General features: G+C 42.0%; 1 protein-coding gene across 3 annotated transcripts; it reads right to left on the reverse strand.

Moving 5' to 3' along the window:
- Positions 1-1,738: 1,738 nt before the first annotated feature.
- Positions 1,739-19,146, reverse strand: LOC137854657 (elongin-A-like). Of its 3 annotated transcripts, XM_068678389.1 has the most exons (11): positions 18,985-19,146; positions 13,498-13,554; positions 11,547-11,659; positions 9,748-10,450; positions 8,224-8,323; positions 7,157-7,321; positions 6,480-6,577; positions 5,516-5,696; positions 4,876-4,999; positions 2,100-2,218; positions 1,739-1,959 (listed from the first exon to the last, which is right to left on the reverse strand). In XM_068678389.1, the coding sequence occupies exons 1-11, from the start codon at positions 19,135-19,137 to the stop codon at positions 1,898-1,900; spliced, it is 1,875 nt and encodes a 624-aa protein (XP_068534490.1). In that variant the 5' UTR covers positions 19,138-19,146; the 3' UTR covers positions 1,739-1,897. The 3 variants fall into 3 exon arrangements, with proteins under 3 accessions (XP_068534490.1, XP_068534492.1, XP_068534491.1); XM_068678390.1 differs by lacking the exons at positions 1,739-1,959; positions 2,100-2,218 and adding an exon at positions 2,278-4,509; XM_068678391.1 differs by lacking the exons at positions 5,516-5,696; positions 6,480-6,577.
- Between the last annotated feature and the right edge of the window lie 2,073 nt (positions 19,147-21,219).

Genomic DNA, 21,219 nt, shown 5'->3' on the forward strand with positions numbered 1-21,219 from the left:
TTCCAACAACTCACACTACCTGTGATACAAGCCTGGAGCTGAGCTAAACTTCTGCCACCAACTGATTAGCAACCATATGATGAGCAGAGTCTTGGATAGACAAAGTGCAGTACACTGACTGTTCAGCCGGGTTTGAATCCTGAACAGCTCCTCCCTGAGGTTTTCTTTACTGATGTGGATGACAAGCACTACGGCCCTCCTACTAGTCGATGCTTATTTGAGTCCAGAGACAGAAAAAACTCCGCACAAGAGCTTGCAGGTCAACATTCCTGTTCTCATCTTCCATTCCTTGCACTAAAAAGGACAACACACAAAGAAAAATCTGTCCATGTTCCTTTGCCCAATAAACCATGACACACCAGCACACCTGCTGACTTAAACTCCCTCTATAAATAGAACATTTACACAAGCTGTTATGTATGGGTGACTTGCCTTATCAGTCTGATAAGAGCCAAGTTTAGTAACAACATTTTTCCTTTATTAAAAAACTAGAATATTGAGGAAATCCACACACAAGGAAAAAGAGACAGCGGCTGGTTTCATGAGTCTTACTCTGTTTCAGAATGTAGAGTCCTACAGAAGTACGAGGTTAGAAGCAAAGCCTACTTACTGTTTATAGAAAGAATTCCTCCATGTGGCAGCCATGTCCTTAAGACAACGTCAGACTTTCGATTCATGCAAGTGAACTGTTTTAGATGAAGCAACAAGAAAATATCTCATTCCTAAAAGCAAGCCCATTCATAGACCAACCCTCCTGAAACCCGCCTGTGTCTCCTGAAAGGACAGCTATTAAACACCTGACAGCTTTTCACTTCAAACATAAGGGGCTCATCCTCAAGATTGTGAGCTAGGTCCCATCACAGCATATTCAGAGTAGCAGATTGGAGCAAAACACAAATCTTCTCTGATCTCCAGACTCAAAGGGATTATGCTGAAGTCAGTAAGATTCCTACAGGATGACTGTAACATCAAGCTGATGACAGCGATGGCTTCCCTCCCTTCTGTTTTTTTCCCCAGAAGAACACTACCTCACAACACAGGGTCTTAGCGCCCCTAGTGGGTCTCACACTGAGAGGTCTGTTTTTCATTATTGTACAATATCCCAACCAGGAGTTCCTGAATGACACATGGCTTTTCATTAACTCACTGTCATTGCCTGCCCTATTTACCCCAGCAGTTTATAAATCCTACTTTAAAAAAGCAATTCAAATTTAACACCGTTTCCTCCCACCTCTCCTTTACAGGCTCATTGTCTCATAGAAACTAGAAAAAAATACCATTCTGAAAAAATACCATCCTGAGCAGTTTCTTCTAGCAGGTCAGAAGCAGAGTTCCAGGAGCATCTTATAAGACAGGTTGTCTTTATCCAGAAGAGGAAAAATTAAAACCCAACCAAACCAGGTGTTAGCAGAAAGAAACATATGGAAGTCTCCCTGTGGAAACCTTTAGGGCAACAAATACCAAATTTCCAAAACACTGTTGTGCTGGAGGCACCAAAACCTCTTTGGAATTGTATCTAAGTATACCTTGTGGCTCCTCCTAAGGGATAAGCTATAGATGTATTTTGCCAAGGTTGTTTAAGTGCTTCCATCAAACGCTCATTCAAATGTGTCAACAAACTGATAAAGACAGCATCACTAGAAGCCCACACGAAGTGATTGGTCACTAGCATGTACTGAGCTTATTTCAATTCAGTTTTCCTTATTTATGAGGAAGGAAGCAGCACACTACAAAGGGATTCCAGAGCTTTTTTTTTTATTGCAAGTCATTTGCTCCTGTAACATTTGATAACTATTTTATCCACAGTAAATTGGGGAAGGTTTACATTAATGTTACTTCCATTAGCTATAGCACAATATACAAATATTCAGATAAGCTTCCAATACGCATCCTCATTTCATCGTCGTCCAGCTCTACTCTTCAGTGCTCTTAAAGTTTTCCTCATGATTGGTGCAACTTCTTTAATAAAAAAAAAAAAAGACCAGTTAGGAGTACAGCATAATGCGAAGGACAAAGTTATAGTAGCATAATATTAGGTATACATTGATAACCAGCAAGTTAAAGCAATTATCCTGATAATCTGAGGAAATTCCACTTACTTTTGGTAGGCTTCTTTCCATCTTGAGTTGTTCCACTTGAGCTAGAGCTTCCACTGTTGCTAGTAGGGTTTGGATTTGATGAATTACTGTTTCTGTCTCTGCTTTCTGAAATCTGTGTTCTTTTAAAACCAGGAAATAAAGAGATTAGCCTTTTTTTTTTTTTAAATAAGAACTGCCATTCACTCCATCACATTTTGATAAAAAAAACATCAGTGTTTTAACAAGTCTGTCTCCTTATCAGTACTGTGATACATTTAAAATCATAGAATAATTCAGGTTAGAAGGGGCCTCTTGAGGTCATCTAGTCCATTTCCATTCTTGCACAGTTTTTCCATTCATTAGATATGATACCTCTTATTTGTCTTTAATGTAAAGTGATCTGTATTTACGACAGATGGAGCTATTATGATGACTAATAAGCTGTTGGCCCGTGTTCTAGTTTGGTCTGTGATTTTTTTGTTTGGTTTTGAATACAGCTGAACTACTAATTGTCTCTCTGCCAGAAAGTTAGGAAAAATTCACACTCAAGTTTTCAGGTCTGTTTTGTTTTTCTCCTTTAAGTTAGAAATGCCCAGGAAAAGGCACAATAACTAACCCTAAATATGAGGTTGGAAACACCATGTAACAGGACAAAGACTGGGATGGTTGCAGTAGACGTCAGCTCTGTGTAGAACAGTTAAATCAACACAGCATTTAACTGCCCAGCAATCTGGGCAGCCTTGTACGCCTTGGAGCCAGTCACTGAGGCCTGCTGCCAGTTAACATAAAGCACTGCATAGCAAACACCAAACAGCCTGCTAGGGACCTGCACGTGTGCCACAGGACCTTTTTAGACCCTGTAAGACCAGCTTCATTAGTGAAAATTTCAGCTGTACACAGTAAAGCTGACAGAAGGTTTTTAAAGGACATGTTCAAAGAAGCTAAGAAGTTAACTCATCATGCCTGAACAAAGTTTTGTTTCTCGAGAAGGCAAACCCTCCTTGCAGCTCCTTTCACACAACAGCAGTTTGTCCTAATTTAGGATGCATAAAAAAAAATATTATGCTGTCTTTGAGTACATTATTCAGTTACTAGGACAGAAAGGACACTTACACTAGCACAAACTGGAAGGCTAGTCTGTCGCAACAGATACAACCTCCCACAGGGTAACCAAAAGCAGAAGCCCAACTTGAAGCACCTTAAGCTACTGCGTTGGTGTTGGACCATCTTTGCATCAATAACAGCAGTCTGGAAAGAAGCTTCCTAATTTAATCACCTAAAAGGTGCAGATGTAAAAAGAACATCTCCAGTGCAAAAGCTGTTTTTGAGGGTTTCCAACATGTGGGCTGTCATTCCTGCCCCATACCACCACTGTCTTGAGCAAGACAGTAGACAGCTAAACTGTAAATCAAGTTCCTGAAATCAGCAGACTTTGATTTTATATATGTATATATATACACACACATATATTTATACACACACTTCCACAAGTTCGTTGTTTGTGTGTTTTCTCCCCTCTCCCATAAGCCCAGGTCAGCCCAGCCTTAGGCACATGAAGAATTACTCAGCACAACTGCAGGCCCTGCAACACAAGGACAGAAACTACTTACAATGACTGCTGACATTTTCAGTGACTGTCAGTCAGTTTTGCATCATCTTTGCAACAGCTGAAGTTTTATACTCCCCAGCTACCTGTCACTTTCCACTTATATATTTGTCAGCCTGCGTTAACTGCTAATTCAAGAGTAACCCAGATCAATTAAAACAGTTTTCCCCCCTCAAAAGGATCATTTTTGAGGCAGGCATCTGCAGAGCAGTTATGCCAACAAGGGAACACCCACAAGCTATGGGGAGAAGGGAAGGCATGGTGCTCCTCACAGGGAAGTAAGTGACCACAGCACAAGACACCCACATCCAGGCAGTGTGAACAGTCTCCACTGTTTTTACAGTCCAACTGCTGCTACATGGACTTATCAACCCATGGCGTGCTTTTAAATCAAACTGCTGATTTTCTTTTGGACGAGAACAGATATACAAACATAAAGAAGTCTCTCCACATAGTTGAGAAGGGAAAAGGGGGTGGAAGTTGGTGCTACAGCTGTTTTTTCTCCCTGTTGCATGCTCTTGGGTATAAGAGGAGTTCATCAGGACAGCACAAATAGCAGGACAAATCCCATATCTCTGCTTCGGTTCCTATGGCTGCTGAACCACTCTGAATTAAGTTGTCAAGAGGAGATCTTGGGTTTGTGCTGTATGAAGAAAATATTTGAGGAATCCCAATTTTGTGTTCCTCCAGTGATTAGTGTTGGCTACCGCCACTGACTGACTGTTCCAGACACTCCTTCAAGCTGCCAAATTAGAAGCCCACAATCCAGTGTATTAACAGTTGCTGAGATTCACTCTGGTCAGCTCTATCACTCTGGACAGCTCACTGGGGATTTGATGAAAACAGAAGAACATGTGAAACTATTAGGCAGGTTTATAAACACCAAACATCAACACTGGGATCTCCCCAGGATGTCAAGCAGCATTAATGTGATCTGGAAGAAAACAAGAGTGGCTGCTTGCTCACTAGCAGGGAAGATGAATTCATCCCTGGCACTTGGAGAAACACGTGGTGACAATACACACACAGCAGGGGAGCACACAAGGCTTAAAAGGCAACTTAGCTTCTAGCTACTTAAAAAACGTAGAGTAAACCCAGAGCTACTTATAACAGCAAAATACTTTGCCAGCAAACTTTAGCACTGACAGAGATGTTTAATCTCAAATTAAACACACAGCACAGGACACTTACTTGCACTTCTCCGTGGGATGAAGCTGGGTGACAGGTCCTGCTGTCCCATGGATTTCTTGTTTTCGGCGAATATTCCTGGGTGGTTTTGCTGCAGTAGTCATGTAAGCCATTTTTACTTGCCGGCCTAATACAGAAGCAAGGAGCAGAGGATGTGATTTTTCCTTACTTATGTTTGAAAGTCAGTTGAGAAGATGGTTATGTGGCAATTTCTAGGTTTAAATTGCAAAAAGTAATCATTCAGAAAAAAATATGATAGCAAAGTAGTAACTGAACCACAGCAAGTCACATACAGTATTCCTTCACGTTAACTTTGATATTTGCAATTGCATCTGTATTTTTTGGTATTTGTCATTAAAATTGCACTGTGTGGTTGCCTAGAACCCTCATTCTAACCAGTAAGGTGAGGTTTGTGTACAGCATGCTGCAAGCATTATGCATTATTGTACTGTATTAACGTATATGTTCACTTTGTGTGCAACCTGTAAGTTAAAAGTAACAGCATCCTTACTTGATGCCTTCTCCCTGAGACACAGCACCAGTGATCAGTGCAAACAAACCACTAAACACCACGCAGTAAGTGTCAAGAAGAACAGAAGAGACTGGGTTTTGAAAACCAAAAGGCTACCCACGTATTTTTTACCTTTTGGTTTCTTAGCCTGCGCTGAAAGAATGTTTTTTGTAAGCGTCTTTAGTCTCTCCTCCCTCTCATTGTAGAGCCTCAAGTACATTTCACGCCAAGATTCATATTCCAGGAGCCTCTCATTTTTAAAATCCCTCTGGCAGTGTTTCTTCCACAAGTGGTCGGACACTTCTGTAAACGTCTTGGTTTGAACACAAGGTATTTTAAGATCAAGGATTTAAGAGTAACATTTCCAAGAGTACCTGTTTGGCTGAGCCTGCCGACAAAGCCCAATCACCCCGTGGAGGAAGGTGCAGAACAAATCCCACCAGGTGCCCTCGCTGGTACCTCCACCACGAAGCAATACAATGCCACACAGAGATGTCAATGTCAGTCTAGAAGTCACGTAGCTTCAGAGAGCAGAGCTCTATATTTGAGTTCATGAGCCACGCTTACAGGGTAGATGTGTGTGTTCAGCACAGGCTCAGGCCATACCAGCTCTCAGCTTCAGGCATGCAGAGAAGTGGCCAGCTTGCACTAGGGAGTGCCACACACTCAGACCATCAGTGCCCAAACGCACCATGGAGCTGAAGTCTTAACACTATAGATAAAACAAAATCTACCAGATGTAAACTCGGAAATATCTGGGATTAGATTTCATGTACGCTTTGCAGCCACAACCGTTTTTAAGCCTGAAAACATTTGTTCTTACTGTGCCTGGCAAATGTTGTTTCTTTGTTGTTGTTTTCAGAAATAGCACTATTTCTACCCACAGTGGCTTTCACTTAGTCGTCAGTAATAACCTCCCAAATGCTTTACATCCTGACAGAGAGGGAGGCTTGATGACAGCTGAATTCAAAGAAACAGGTATACAAGACACAAACAGTGTAATACTTGCACTCTTTATCAAGAGGGGTGCAAGGAAAGCAAGAACAGGTGCCTAAATTCCTCTGTGGTTCCCTGAATTTAGCAAGGCAGAGTTTACCGGATTACAGTCCTCTATGCGAAACAACTGCTCTGGTGTGCAGCGTGTCAGCACAGGCTCAAGAATTTCAAAGGGCACACCTCCTACTTCATGCAGTGCTACAAGAGAGGACAGCACTTTTAGTAGCTCATTTGTTTGTTGGTAAGTGTAACACCACTTACCCACAGTTTAAAAAATAAAAATACACATCAATTTCAGCAAATACCTACAGAACACATGTTCTGAAGTCAGGGTATGAAGCTACAAATCAGCAGTTCGTAACTGGCAGTTATATCTGAGGAGGGAGAAAGCATCCTGGAATAGCTATTGCCCCATCTTTACTGATCTGTATCACTCCCCTCTCTGCCTACACAAAGGAATAAATAATTTCTTGATCACTCATTCCAGTTTACGTGAACACACACTTTGGAGGGGCAAAAAAAGTCAGGAGGATTTTTGGCTTATACTTTATAGGACATTATATTTTAACTACGAATTGGAGCTTTAAAAAACGTAAGCCTCCAAACAAAACTGTGTTTCAGCATGATCATGAGATCAGTTTTATAAATGCCTTTTGACCAGCTCTGAGTCACTGTCTGTAGGGAGGAACACTACCTTCTAGTAGGCCAGCATGGAAGAAACAAAGAAATCAAATAGTCTTTCAGTACAGCCTGCTACAAAGCCCTTGAAGTACTCACAATCGATATTATTTTGAAGCACACGGATGCACTGCTCATACAGTGTAAGCATCTTTGAAAGATGGGCTTGTTTGGAGCCGGAGTAAACTTGCATTTTAGAGTTCTGTCTCCGTCCCGTGAACTGAACTGATTCGCTGACTTGCTGGGGTGCTTCCACAACAGGCGCTAGGGAAATCAAACAAAACATCAGGCAGGGTTTCTTTGCCTCCTGACATTTTACAGGGCTTTAAACATTCAGAGGAACATGCCTGGCAGGCCAACATATTCTTGCTTCTTGAAATATAACGTTATATAATGTTGTTCTGCTAGAGTTTGATCCCTTACAGGTACTCTGTTACAGAGGTCCCCTCAAACATCCAAGAGGAATACAGCAAGTACATTGCAAGTGTAAAGCAAAACATTAAATTAATCTACACGTACCCATAGTAGCCTTACATTAATTAGCTCAGGTCTACACAAGTTGGATCCACAGCTAGACTGGGCCCTGAGCCTTCCTTCCCCTTGCAACAGGGATGCTCAGATCTACATGAGCTGTACTGAGATCTAGATACCCTCAGTCACCAGGCCACCAAATGCTGCTGTCATTACAGGGTTATCCTAGGGAAATAGCAATAGCAATGATGTCTCAAGCCTACAGAGATGTGAAACTACTGAAACCTCACAGGAGCTGCATGGGAAAACCACTGACACTTTGTGCCACCTATGAATAGGAATGCAAGCAAGTTTCTAGGCTGAAGCTACAGCTGGTGACAATTTCTACTCCAGTTACATAAAGCATAGACAGGAATAAAGATAAGTGAAGCCCAGAGAATGACTACAGGATCTACACCTCCTCTACATCTGTGGAAACCTTTCACAGCACTTCTTTACTTGCAAGCTGTAAGAGGGAAACCTTTATATCTCTTTTCAGATTTAAAATTATTTCTACAAAGGAGCAAGTGAAGACATTTCTTTGCCACAGACAGATGAGTTACTATGGTTTATTAAGAAATGGGATGAAGACTACCCTAGACAGAGCTATAAAAACATGCACAGCTTCACATTTACCAGCCTCACATGCTACTTACCCTTAAAGTCAGCAGCATAGGGGAGAGATGAGATTAAAATGCCTGGCAGAGATTTAGGCAGTGGAGTACTAAGAAGATCTTGAAGGGACGCCACCTTGGTCTGCGTACAGTCAAGGAAATATTGCTTCATTGTTAAAAATTCAGATTTACTAAGGCTTAAAATAAGCTACAAAATAAATTAAGCAATCCCAAAAATTACCTAGGACAACCAAAACTACTGCATTTCTGAACTAGGATGTACTCCCATATTTCAGCATATTCCTTCATCTTCTACATGCCAGTACTACATCACAAAAGGAACTTAGTGGGGTATCTGCAATCAGTGCATAATAAGGGATTAAAGGAAGGAGCAGATGTGTTCAGCTAACAGGCTTTCAGATAAATCACTGCTGAGGTTAGAGGCATGCAGCAAATGAAACAAAACTGCAAGATGACAAAAACCAGAGTTAGATGTTTAAAGGCAAGCTAAATGTCATCCTGAAAGACAAGAAACAGCTTCATACCTGGTTCTACCTCATCTCCTGCATCGTGCTGGATAAGCAATACAGTCTTCCAGATATCCCCTTAAAAAGTGACTTAAAGATTCCAGGAGCCTGGTAAGTGTTCCTGCAAATGCTCAGCATTGCATACAGTATCTAAATTAAGTCTTGGGTGTCTTCCAGTCATAAGCCAGGCACTTATAACATAAAACTTGCATCTCCCTAAACTTCGTTTCGGTATCTGAAAGAACTTTTTGCAACTTGAACAGCCAACATTTTCCTCTCCATTTCACCAAGATTTCCCTCAGTTCCTTAGTACCTAGATGCTGCTGTCATGCACAAGCCCCTCTGTTAGTATTCCTCTGTTTGGGATAGAAGACATTCCTATCGCAGATCTTGCACAATAAATAAAGCCCAGAGCTTTCACGTCACAGCAAAGATAAGAGACTTGAAGAGACCTCTAACTCCCTGCGTACAAAGGGCTTCATTTAAAAAGTCTAATTAGTAAGCATGTTTAGCTCTACATCAGCTCAAAGGAGCTACTTAAGCTTTCTGCCACTTCAAGGGACTAGGATATTTCACTTTAAGAATTCATATAAGCTACCCTTACATGCAATAATGTGGTTTACTTCAATGCACTGAAAGAAGAGTCTGTTCATTTCCACTACAGACCGTAATGAGTACAGAACCACAGCTTCCAACAAAACAGCTGTGCTATGCCAGCATCTGCTAAAGTCAGAAAACAAGCTGGTCAAGAATGAAGTTACGGGTAAAAAGTCAATTAGCTGATACCAATCAAAGACCACTGCTGCGTAGGAAATTATCATAAAAACCATAATAAACCAATTGTAAGCTGTCAGTATGTAGTAAATAACATTTTTTGCTCCAGTTAAAATTATTTGCCTTTGCCATGCAGCCTATGTGCCATGCAGCCACACATTTGTTGCTTAAAATAATCACAGATTAATTTTGCTGGCAGTAAGACACCAGAACACTCCTTTGCCTGCAGTTTATTTGCTATTATTCCAAGCATGCAGTGGTTTACCTTTTTACTGGGCGTTTCTGATTGATCATCCTCACAGTTTTGGTTCTTCTCTTCTCCCTCATCTGCGTGAGGAGGTTTTGTAGTCTTCTGTGGTACTGAGCTACTCTTCTGTTCACTGCACTTCTTTGGACGTTCACCTGTAGAGCAAGCTTTCCTCTTTCTTTTTTTTGTAACCTGATCATAATTAAGGTAAGATTCAAAAGACATAGTAGGGGGCTCAAATTCCTCATCGCTAGGTAATTTAGCTTTGCTTCCTGTGACAGGTTTTTGTTTTGGCTTCTTCACATGCTTAGGATCTTCCTGTTTGGGAGCATCCTTACCAGGCCTTTCCTTCGTGGGGGATATGTCCTTACTGGCCACACAGGAACGCCTCTTTTCTGAACCTTCCTTGCTGTCCTTGGAGGCTCTTTCTTTCAAGTCTCCTTCTTTAGCTTGAGGATCAGTACCCTGGGAGCCACGTTTAGAACTACTGCTGCTACATTCTTTATTATCACGTTCTTTTTGAGACTCAGAACCTGTATTTCGGTGCTTTTTTTCCCTATGTGTATGCTGCTTATTCAACTTCTTAGAAATGGGAGAGCTATTGGAACTTTTGGAGGCCAATACAGATGCTTTGGGCTTCTCTGAAGGCTTAGTTCCTTTGGAAACAGAAGATTTTGTCTCATCTTTTTCTTTTTCAGCATTTTTTCTTCCTCTGTGATCACTGCAACACAAAGGAAAAAAATACATCCCACACTACATCTGATGCTACATTCTTGAAGAATCAATCTTTTTATTTACGTTAGTGAAACCAGAAGCTTCAAATCACACCACGTGGCATAATTCTTACAGGACCCAGAACGGCACTCTAATTTTGCTTCCACATCAGCACAGAATCTGAGGGAAGTCTCTCTTGGTCCAGCATCACTAACTACTGCAACAAGAAATTGAGAGTAATGCAAGTGGAGAGTAGGGACATAAGCATCAGTAAGAAAAACATGTTTGACATAGTGCTATTTGTTCAAAATGCTTTAGATACCACTGCTTTTATACAAGTTTCCTTGCATGTTTTATAATACAGAGATGGTACTTGAAGTAACTAGGAGGCAGAATTTAAAACATGTTCTGTGGTTGGTAAGAGTACAAAACATCAGCCTGAATACTTTGTTATTACCCATGTGCTCTGGTATGCCACTTCCCTGTTGTGGGAACAGCTTCAAATTTAACATGCACTGCTTAGTCAATCTGAAGCTTCAGCTTTCTCAGACCAACTTCTCCCACTGTCAAGAGGGCTGCAAAACACCTAGAGCACAGTCAGCCGGCTGATGGCAGTGGAGGCTGACTCCTGAGAAGGAATCACATCTCTTCGAGTGTACCTGCTCCAACACACAAAACCCTTTTCAGTCTGCAGAAATACCGTAGGGAAGTCCTGTACACAACCAAATCACTGAAGAGATGCTTCATTTAACAACAGCCACATTGCTGAGAAAGAGAAAAAAAAAAAAAAGCAAACTTCCTATTTCTCTAGAGGGGAGGAGAGCACTGCCCATCACTGGCTTAGTGCTGCTCACATCGGCTGGTACCTAAGAACCGGTGCTGGTCAAAAAGGCAGGTGAAGTCTGAGTGCTGGCTGGCTAATTGACCAACCCTGGCTGCTTTGATCTGTCTTCTAGTAATTTATAAAAGACTCATTCCTACCATTCATCTATATGCGTTATGAAATATTTGTCATTCCAAGTATTATTCTAATATTTCCAAGTTGTATTTTATTAAGTTATGCTACACCACAATTAATCCTGTAGAAAAAAGTCCATACCTACCTTTTATTTTCTGGAGGAATAAGCTTTTTCCATCGCTTCACCAGGGATTTAGCTACATTCCCAGCAGTGGCATGTTTCCTAAAGCTGTTCACTGTTTTGCCTATGCCAGTTTCCTGTTGAAGACAGTGCAAGAAAGATGGGCGGAATAAATCACAACAAATCCCAAGAAAAGCCTTCCCTAAAACTGCTACAAGCAGCATTAGCATAGCAGACTGAGCAGTCTTACAGCAGCTAAAGAAGTAAACACACTTCTCACCCTACAAACAGAACTGAAAGAAAATCATATAATTATAACCAAATGCTGGGAACAAAGTGCAGCATAAAAGAAGCTACTTTTCCCCATTAAATGTATGTAATCCAGAAACCTCACTTGGCTTGAATGCTTATACCTACAGAATGCATACTGCTAAAGTGAATTAATCAATTTTACATATATATATATATATAAGTATATTTATATATACTAATATATAATATATATTTATACAGGTACAGTTTAGCATGTTAAAGAGCACAAATGATCAGTGTATTGCAATCTAAAAGCCTCAACACAAAGTACCATGGCGCAGAGGTGCCAGGTGAACAGAGTTCATGTGACTAAACTCAAGTCTCAGCCACAGAAAAAAATCCCCTGATGTTTAAGATGCCACGTTCATCGTTCTGTTCACCCACCATACAATTTATTTTCACATTATCATTGTGTCTTCAAATCTTGCTCTGATTTCTACATTGTAGAAGTAGAACTGCCCTGCAGACTTTGTGGGTATATAAATATCACAGTTGATTTTGAATCCTGTTATTAGTATCTCCAATTCATAAACCCCCACTTTTAAGATACATTTTTGTGTGCAAACCCTGGAATTTGCAAAGCCAACAGCAACCCATTAATGCTCTCACTAGCCAGTGAAATTATACTCCTGTGAAGTCTGAGTAAGAACTATGCATGTACTACTCCTCCGGGCTCAGCTCAGGCCTTAGAAGAGAATTCCTTAAAGCCTCAGAAAAATAATTTTGCTTTAAAGAGATTCAGTTTCTGTATCATTCAGGAGCACTGGTTTGGAGGTTCAGTGTATTGCAATACATGCGAGAAAACTGGTGGGAGGATTTCCTAAAGCTATCCATGTGAGAAATTTATGTTCCTAGAAGTGCTTTAAAATATGCAGAAACCTCAATTTTAAGACATCTCTTCCCTCTGTCTCACTTGAAGACTTCCATCATAGTCTGTCACATTGTAGCATGCAAGTATGCTGAGAACATCAATTATCTGAGGAAGCCCTTTGTCATTTTTAACAGCTCAGATGAGATTACTTCATTTCTCAATAAAAATATTGGTGGATTATAGTAGAGGCCCATCTGTTTTTAGGCAGGCAAGTGCCTTCGCCCAAATAAGCTGGCCAAATATTCCAATTACCATATTTTTCTCCTGCTCTGCAAAGAACTATCTCAAAAAAAAAAAAAAAAAGAAAATCCTTCCAGAAGTTTCCCAAACCACTGAGAATCCCCAGTATAAAGCTTTATAGGGTGCACCTTGACAAAGGATACAAATCACAGGTATTGTTACTCTGTAACTTGGGATGGCTGCTCTTTAGATGCAAGAAACTCACCTCGACCAGCTAATAAGAGACAGAAGATTTAGACAACTGGCCCAAAGAACAGATCACCCATGTTTGGGGTATCTTAAGCACTGATTTGAAAGCAGATTTAGTAAGAGTCTTCCCTATATGTTCAGATCACTGCTCACCACTAACACTTGTCACAATGCTGAATTTGTTCGGTTTTAAGCCCAGCTTCTTTTTGGAGAAGGCTCCATGGCTTCTCATACAGAGCTCTAAATGAACCATGATAAGAGTCCTAATTCCCAAATGCAGCAATGCCCACTGCTTCTGGGATTGCAGACCCCATAAACTCTTTTCATGATGAACGACTGTGTAATGTGTTATTGGTCACTTACCACTAGAATATCCAGTGATATATCCAGATTCTTTAGTACCTCAAGTGCTTTTAGAATCTGAAAGAAAACATTAGATTATTTTTTTTTTATTAGATAACATATGCATAAGTACTATCCTGTTTTTCTCATCCTCTTTCCCATGTTTATCCAAAAAACCTTAACAGGAAGAAGATCCAGTAACTCCAGGAAAACATAAGCACTCCTTCACTGTAGGTAAGGGCTATGCTTGAAATTTGTTCTGCAATACCCCTAGCAGCAGTAACAGCAGAAACCTCAACAGGTTTGACTTTACTGCTACAGAGATTACATTAAAGATCAATAAATCAATAGTGCAGCAGCTCAGGCTACAAATATGCCCTCACTCCTGGTGTACCAGTGACCGATCAGCACAGAACTGATTCAAAGGCTGCATTAAGCAGAAGCAGCACCCTGAAAGAAAAAAAAAAAAAGGAAAAAAATGCAAACTTCCCACAAGTTCTCCCAGCTAGCAGCACCAGTAAAGGCCAAGAATTAAAAAAAAAAGTCCGTGGGAGTTCAGCTTGCGAAGACGGTCAGGTTTTGAAGCCTTCACTGCTATTTGTACAAGACCAAGTCAAGCTAGAACAGCTGCTTTGTTTCACATGGGCAAAGTATATACATCTTTGATTAAAACGTTGAGTTTCGTAGAAACAGAAGAGTATTTTTCAAATATGAAACTGCTTATCTTACTCTGAGAGGTTTTTAATAATACAAAAGTTTCATTTATAAATAGAGTATGAACTTATTTGGCAACGTGTGTGCAGTACACCTGAGTCTTGCAGTTGACTACACACAGTTTGCATCATCTTTGACAGATTTCCATAAAGTTGAAGTTGTTATCTAGATGACAGAATTAATGTGCAACTAAAGTAACAGCATTTCATAGGGTGCTAACAAAGCCTGGAATACTTCTCTAGGTTTTTTCAGACCATTGCCACTTCTAAATGCAATGGCAGAAACCTGCTGGGATGCAGGATGACAACCCCAAAACTTCTTAAACTTTAGTAATTGCTTTAATAATAGTCACTTCTCTCTACAACAGTTCTAAATTTCACTGTTCCTATAATATATTAAAAATTGAATCCTCCTAAACCTCACTGTGCACAGTGGGCTCCATCCATACGCCTGGCATGTGGTTCTCCTGCAAGGCTCTACCCTGCAGTAGTAGCTTAACATTTAACTTTTTCCAGACACTTCACAGGCATAGACTACACATTTTATGAGATGAAGACTTTTCCAAAATAATCCCCAGCAGGAAGAAAATATGCTGCAAAGATGCTTACAGAGTTAAGTGAAGAAAAAAAAAAGGTAATTTAATAAGACCACGATGTTAATCACAAACATTAGAAACTAAGTTATCAGTGTCAATTTAGTTAATTTTCTTTTTAAAGTGATATTCCCAGGCATTTAACTAATTTTGCCATCAGAAGGGAGCAGCCCATTGCTAAGTGGATGGGCTTTGCTTTATAGGATGACTGGCTATTCAAGCAGTATAAACCAACTGGGAATAAATCCCACAGCCCATACACAATCCTGCACTAGGAATGCTAAAAGGTGCTTTCATCAAGCTACAGAAACAACGAAGATTTGATGGGTTTTGGACCGAGTTAGTTCATGAAGCTGAGTTCATTACAGAATCATTAAAGAATCTTTAAAACCGGTTCAGGAAGCAAGCAATTACTATTCATGCAACTTCAAAACGGGGGGTAAATTACAAAAGTACCTGGATGACAAGCATGTCTGAGAGCAGTCAACACGTTTTAATGTGAGACAAAACTTTCAATTTTTAAACCAAAGCCCACACTGTTCATTTTGCTTTCCTGAAATGTGTATCCCATTTGGCGAATTAAGACAAACAGAAGGGTTTCGTTAAGTAGAAAGCATTGATCAAACACTAACAATCCCGTTAAGAGCAGTGATCCTCATCTCCCAAAAGCTGGGAACAGCTCAGCCTGCAGTGAGCCCAGCAGTCATATCTGCACAGGGCTGTCAAAGGAGAGGCAGCCCCGTGTGCCTTTGTGTGCAGCATAACCAGAGCCTCATGGACGAGCAACACACACACCAGCCTGAGACACAAGCACGGGGCCAACAGGAGCACGAGCAAGATAAGATGAAGGGAAGGAGGGAAAGCAGAGGGTCCAAGCAATGAAAAACAGGCAAGAAGCATGCGAGCAAGCAGCTCTCCAGAGTGAAAGCTGAAAGCAGAGGGATGATAAGAAGAGGCCCAGCTGCGCCAGGTCTGTCTCTTCCCATTGCACCAGCGTTGCTCCAGCCTCTCCGCGTGAGCCTTGGGGTCACCTCACCTCTTGAAGCTGGGCCCTCGCTCAGGCAGGATGGGACCCAGCTGGGTGGCGAAACCCCACCAGGTCTCTATCTCCTGGCTGAGCTTGCCACCTCATCTGAAAGAGCGTCAGGTCTTTGAAGACAGCACTTTGGAGAAGCCTAACACAACCCCAAGTGAGTTGCCCTATGCTCAGTTGCCCTCACTTTAAAAAATTTCCTTTAAGAAGTCTGGTTTTGTTTTCAGCCACTGAATCTCATCCTCTCTTCCTGCTAACTAAAGGTAGCCCTCTCTCAAACATCTTATACAAACCACAAATATAAACACTAATCACACATTACCTCTTGGTCTTTTTTTTAGGGCCAACCAGACAGAGTTCTTGAGCCTTGGTAAGTTACGCTGGCCAGAGCTGTGGCCATTCTGCTGCTGTCCTAAAGTCTCCCCAGCTCGGCAGCCCTGTTTTTAAGAACAGCCCCCAGAACAGGACGTAATATTCCTGTAATTGCCCCTCTAATACTACATCGCTGTAATAACACGACCCTGCTAAGCTACCCGGAGATAGCAGTTATTCCATAAGCCACTGCCTTGTACTGCAATTTCATGCTCAACTGGTAATACACCAGAGCTCCAAATCATTTTCTGAGTCAATGCTTTCCAAAATACAGGCTCCTATCCTGAGTGACCTATATTCACAGCTCCTAGCTGTGACTTTCCACTGAGCCATGCTAAAACGCAGGCCGCTCAAATGAATGTAGCCTAGCACATGACCAAGGCTGCCTTTTCTAGAAGAGTCCTCTTCATCTGACACAAATTACTTTGGTACTTGTGACATCTCCCCGCACTGCTTGCTGTCTTCTAAATTAAGGAAGATTTGAGTAACGCCATGTCAAGATGAGATGGATAATTGCTCCCCCTCCTATTCCCACCCTCCCCAAAAAATAAACAGCGTTGCTTTCTGATAAGGATTGTCACTTATTTTTGCTGACTGTAATTTCAATCCATTTTGTAGATGTTACATCAGGCCTGTAACATTGCTGCTGTAATCAGCATCATACAGCAGCAAGTCAAATTCTTTAAGAGACTTATGTATATTTATGACAGCTAGTGTCAGCTGAATATAATTTAAGATAAATTCAAGCTAAATTTAGCAGTACATATCTACATGAAGTCTCATTGAGTGCACTGGCTCATGGTACCATCCTTTATTTCTACACCAGTTACATCTTACATGCAAGATTTTGCAGCTGCTCATTGCAGTGCTTCATGGACGTCAGGGACAGGGCTCATTTCATTTCACGGTAACCTTTTTTCCAGAGCTGCTGAACTTCTCTAGTATCTTGAGGATCATTCAACTTCTAAATCATCAGTTCTGTTAGTTTTGGTCAGTTCTCTGAAAACTCACCAGGTAGCTATTAAACCCTGCATATTAAGAAGCTTTTGATATGAACAATTTATGTTCTGTATCTTTTTCCTGGTGCCTATCAAAGTATCCAGTGGTTATTAAAAAATGTGACACAATTAGACAAAGATTATTCTCAACTATAGAGCAGAAATATTTGACAACACAAACACTTACCGACATATGTATCTGTAATAAGGATTTATTATTCTTTCTGCACATCCTTGAAGCCTCTCTTTGCCTTTAAACATAACTACATGTTTTCCACTACTAGGTTTATCTTGTATTAGTAGTGCATTTCATGACTGCCAATTTCCAGTTATCAGCTTCTCCCTTCCCTTCCACTCCTTACCCGTAACTGTTTCTATTTCACTCGACACAGCTTTACCAGGAACAGTGGAAGTGCTACAGCACCACCATTAGACCTACTTTGTGCAGCACCTGTTTTTGGTCATGTTACAAACACAGGGCATCTCCTTCTTTAAGAGGCAAACCTGTCAGGGCTAGACATGTTTTTTCTCCTTGGATTAATGTGTTTTTAAGTTTAATGCTTTGGGAGCACTTAGAAACAATTCCAGAGTTTTTGTTGTTGTTGTTTTCTTTTCCTTTTCAATCTCCTGTTCATAAGAGCATATAATCACCAAACACTAGTATTAAAAGATTAAAAAGAGTAAAAGAGATAGAGTAAAATTTGACCACTTCTAGAACACCAGAAATTTCAGTTTTGCTGAACTGCAAGGTATAGTACCTCAAGAAGTACCTGCACTCTGATATTTGCATTTTGGACAGATAAAGCCTACAGCACCAGCAGATGAAGATAAACCATTACTGGGTAAGAAAATCAGTATTTCTTGCACGTGTATGAGCACGCACTTAGAAAGCACACAATAGATATGAATGTAGTAATGATGCTTTTTAAGTTTTATTAACCACAAAGTACAAAGCAAGTTAAATGACATACCAGCCCTCTGTTTGCAAACACTTCCACAAACTTGCATCAAGTTATAACACTTCAGGAAATCTACCACACTAAGCATGTTCTGTACTTTCAAGATGAATTCAGCCCCTCAAAAAAAAAAAAAAAAAAAAAAAAGCCCTTTAAAATATATTTTTGTTGGTCAAACACGATTCATTGGCAAACAGCAAGCCAAATTTGGGGCTTACTTCTTTGCTGGAGCAAAGTGCCTTCCCTCCTGCTCATCTCCTTCCCTGCACCTTGGTACTTTCGAGTGCCAGGCTCAGCCTCCTTCAGCTGCTCTACTCACAGAGGATGTTTTCTTGTTTCAAGCCCTCCTTATCTACTTCTTGCAGCTCCTGAGGAGAGCCCTGCTCTCCTACAGGTTGCTTCATTTATTTCAGATAAGCATAGCTTTGTTCTTCCCCTACCAGGAATCAAAGTGCAGGATGCGGTGCCCTTCCTGCACCACCACAGCACAGCAGGAACACCTTTTCCACTATAAAAACCTCTTATGGAGCTCAGCACCTCAGCTTTGAGCTTCTGGCCAGGACAAGACACGTAACACTCAGCACCATCCATCAGCTGGTTTGGTGCACAGTGTTAATATCTAGCTTTAAGACACAGATTTTTGTCACCTCATCCTACACAGGACCCCTCAGGCTCCTATTTAAAACACCATGCAGCCAGAGCCCGGCCACACACCGACCCGAGGGTGCCAAAGGGACCTCAGGGTGCCAAAGGGACCCGATGCACATCGCCCCCTCCAGGCGCCCCAAGCCGGGGACGAAGCCCCGAGGCCACCCGGGGGGACCCCCACCGGCCCCCCGCTACCTCCGCGGGCTGCTCCGCGCGGCCCAGGCGCTCCTTCAGCTCCAGCACCCTCTTCGTCCCCATCTTCCTCCTCCTCCCCGCCGCGCTCGCCCCCTCCGCCATGGCCCGCAGCCCCTGGCGGCCGCCATCTCGGGCCTCTTGTAGCGGCGCCATGGGCGGCGTCCCGCGGCCGGCTGCCTGCCGTGCCCGCCCCGGCCAAGGGGGGGAGCGCCGCCGCCATCCCACAGAATCACAGAATTTCTAGGTTGGAAGAGACCTCAAGATCATCGAGTCCAACCTCTGACCTAACACTAACAGTACCCACTAAACCATATCCCTAAGCTCCACATCTAAACGTCTTTTGAAGACTTCCAGGGATGGTGACTCCACCACTTCCCTGGGCAGCCTGTTCCGCTCCTCCATGTCCTCAGCCGCCTGCCAGTGCCATGCCCCGGCCCTCGGCTGTCCCAGGCTCAGCCCTGCAGGGTCTCATCCCCCAGTCCTGCTGCTGAGGGCACAGCCGAGAGCATCCTGCCCAAAGCACCTTAGCCCCGCGGGGCTGGCTGCAGGGATGGTGGTTGTGGTTGACCTGGTTGTGCTATTACCAGCACATATTTGTTATCAGCACGTAATGTGGACTAGCTGCTTTGCTTTGTGCTGCCTCTCTCAGTTTTGCCTTTATTTAAGCACACACTATGATTGGTACTTAGCAAAAAGTTATAATTCAAGTATGCCTGCGGCTCTGAGCCAGAGGGGGAGCAGCAGCCTGCCCCATGACCTGCAGTGGCCCTTCCACATGTCCTTCAAGAGCACCAAGGCGAATACATCAGTATAGACCCTGCAGGGGTGCGTGGTCGTAGTCCCCACAACACCAGCTGATGGATGGGATGCAGCATCAGGGGCAGTTGCACTTGCCCACACAAACTTCTTTGGTCACCTGCAGGTCATTTCAAGGCCTGTGGTGTGTCTGTTGTGCGTGCATGGCCGTAAGGCTGCTTAGTGGCTGGTAAGTATGGTGGCAAACACAGCAGTAGCAAGGCCAAGTGCATGAAGACGTGCCCAGCACCAGCAGGCACAGTGCTGCAGGCTTACCCCCAGGTAAAGGTAGCAGCCAGGCTGGAGAAAGCATCTTACTTGTCTTTCTGTCTTTCCTTATTTATAGCCTGATAGTTAATGCAACTGTTGCAGAAGGACAAAGCACTTTTGGGCCCTTCAGCTTGAAGCATGGCTTCTTTGAAAGGTACATAAGGTCACAAAAAACATTGGGCAGGGAATCTGTCTTTGCCTACTGCGAAAGTGAAATGGGATCTCTGGCACAGAGCTTACTGGGGCTCAGCACCTGAAAGACTTCAGGCTGAATGAGTCTTTCTGAAAAAAAAATCTATGGGTTTGCCATATTTCCTCGGGGGTTATTGTAGATATAATTAGAATAGTTAGATATGTAGGTCACTTTTCACTCCTTAAAACAGCATTTGGGAGAAGTGTTAAAAAAAGTGTATCCAGTCTAAATTACAGGGGAATTTTAAGTAGGCAAAAGAGGATTACCTTTATGTCTGGTATTTGCACATTACATTGCAAAATAGATCTCATTACAGCTTGGCACAGCATGTAGCAAATTTATCAGTAGAGAAACCAAAACAGGCAGTAGTGCAAAGCAGTAGGTAGAGCACTCAGGTTGCATATGGAAAAAACAGATCCAGTTTCCTTTCGTGGACTGGCTCTCCAGTTCACATGCTCATCTTTTATTTTGCAGAAATAATTAGCTCATCTTCATTATGCACACAGGCTTCATTAACCCTGCCCTAGAATCAGCCACCCACAACTGGTTGCTCTTTCTCTCTCTCTCTTTTTTTTTTTTTTTTTCTTTCCCCTAATAATATTCAATTACTTACACAAAGTGGAATTTATGCAGAAGAAAATCTTGAAAGGGATTCAACCCACAGCAGCATTATGGTTAAAGTCATCTTTGAGTAGGGAAGTTGAGACTGAGGTCATCACATGAGTGATGTGATTGAAGCTGGGTTTCCCGTACATTGTATGAAAGCCTTAATTATCAAGCCACTGGGTTTTGTGGAATGAAGAAAATCTCCTTCCTGTGTTTCTGCACAAGTCTTCTGAAAGATCACAATTTCATGCCAGTGAAGAATAAAATATGCAAGATCTCAAAAACATTAATAGAACAAGAAATATGTGTCGTACCTAGGTGTAACTGCAAAATTTCTCATATTACTCGTCATAACTTTTGCAGAGAGAAGT

Source organism: Anas acuta, chromosome 3 (assembly GCF_963932015.1).
Source record: "Anas acuta chromosome 3, bAnaAcu1.1, whole genome shotgun sequence".
NCBI classification, from domain to species: Eukaryota; Metazoa; Chordata; class Aves; order Anseriformes; family Anatidae; genus Anas; species Anas acuta.

Coding starts and splice junctions, on each gene's coding strand:
- LOC137854657 (XM_068678389.1), bottom strand. CDS start 19,137: ATGGCGCCGCTACAAGAGGCCCGAGATGGCGGCCGCCAGGGGCTGCGG. Junction 10,451..11,546: donor ATTCCTCCAGAAAATAAAAG/GTAGGTATGGAC, acceptor TTTGTGTTGCAG/TGATCACAGAGGAAGAAAAA. Junction 5,000..5,515: donor GCAGGCTAAGAAACCAAAAG/GTAAAAAATACG, acceptor CTTCTGTATTAG/GCCGGCAAGTAAAAATGGCT.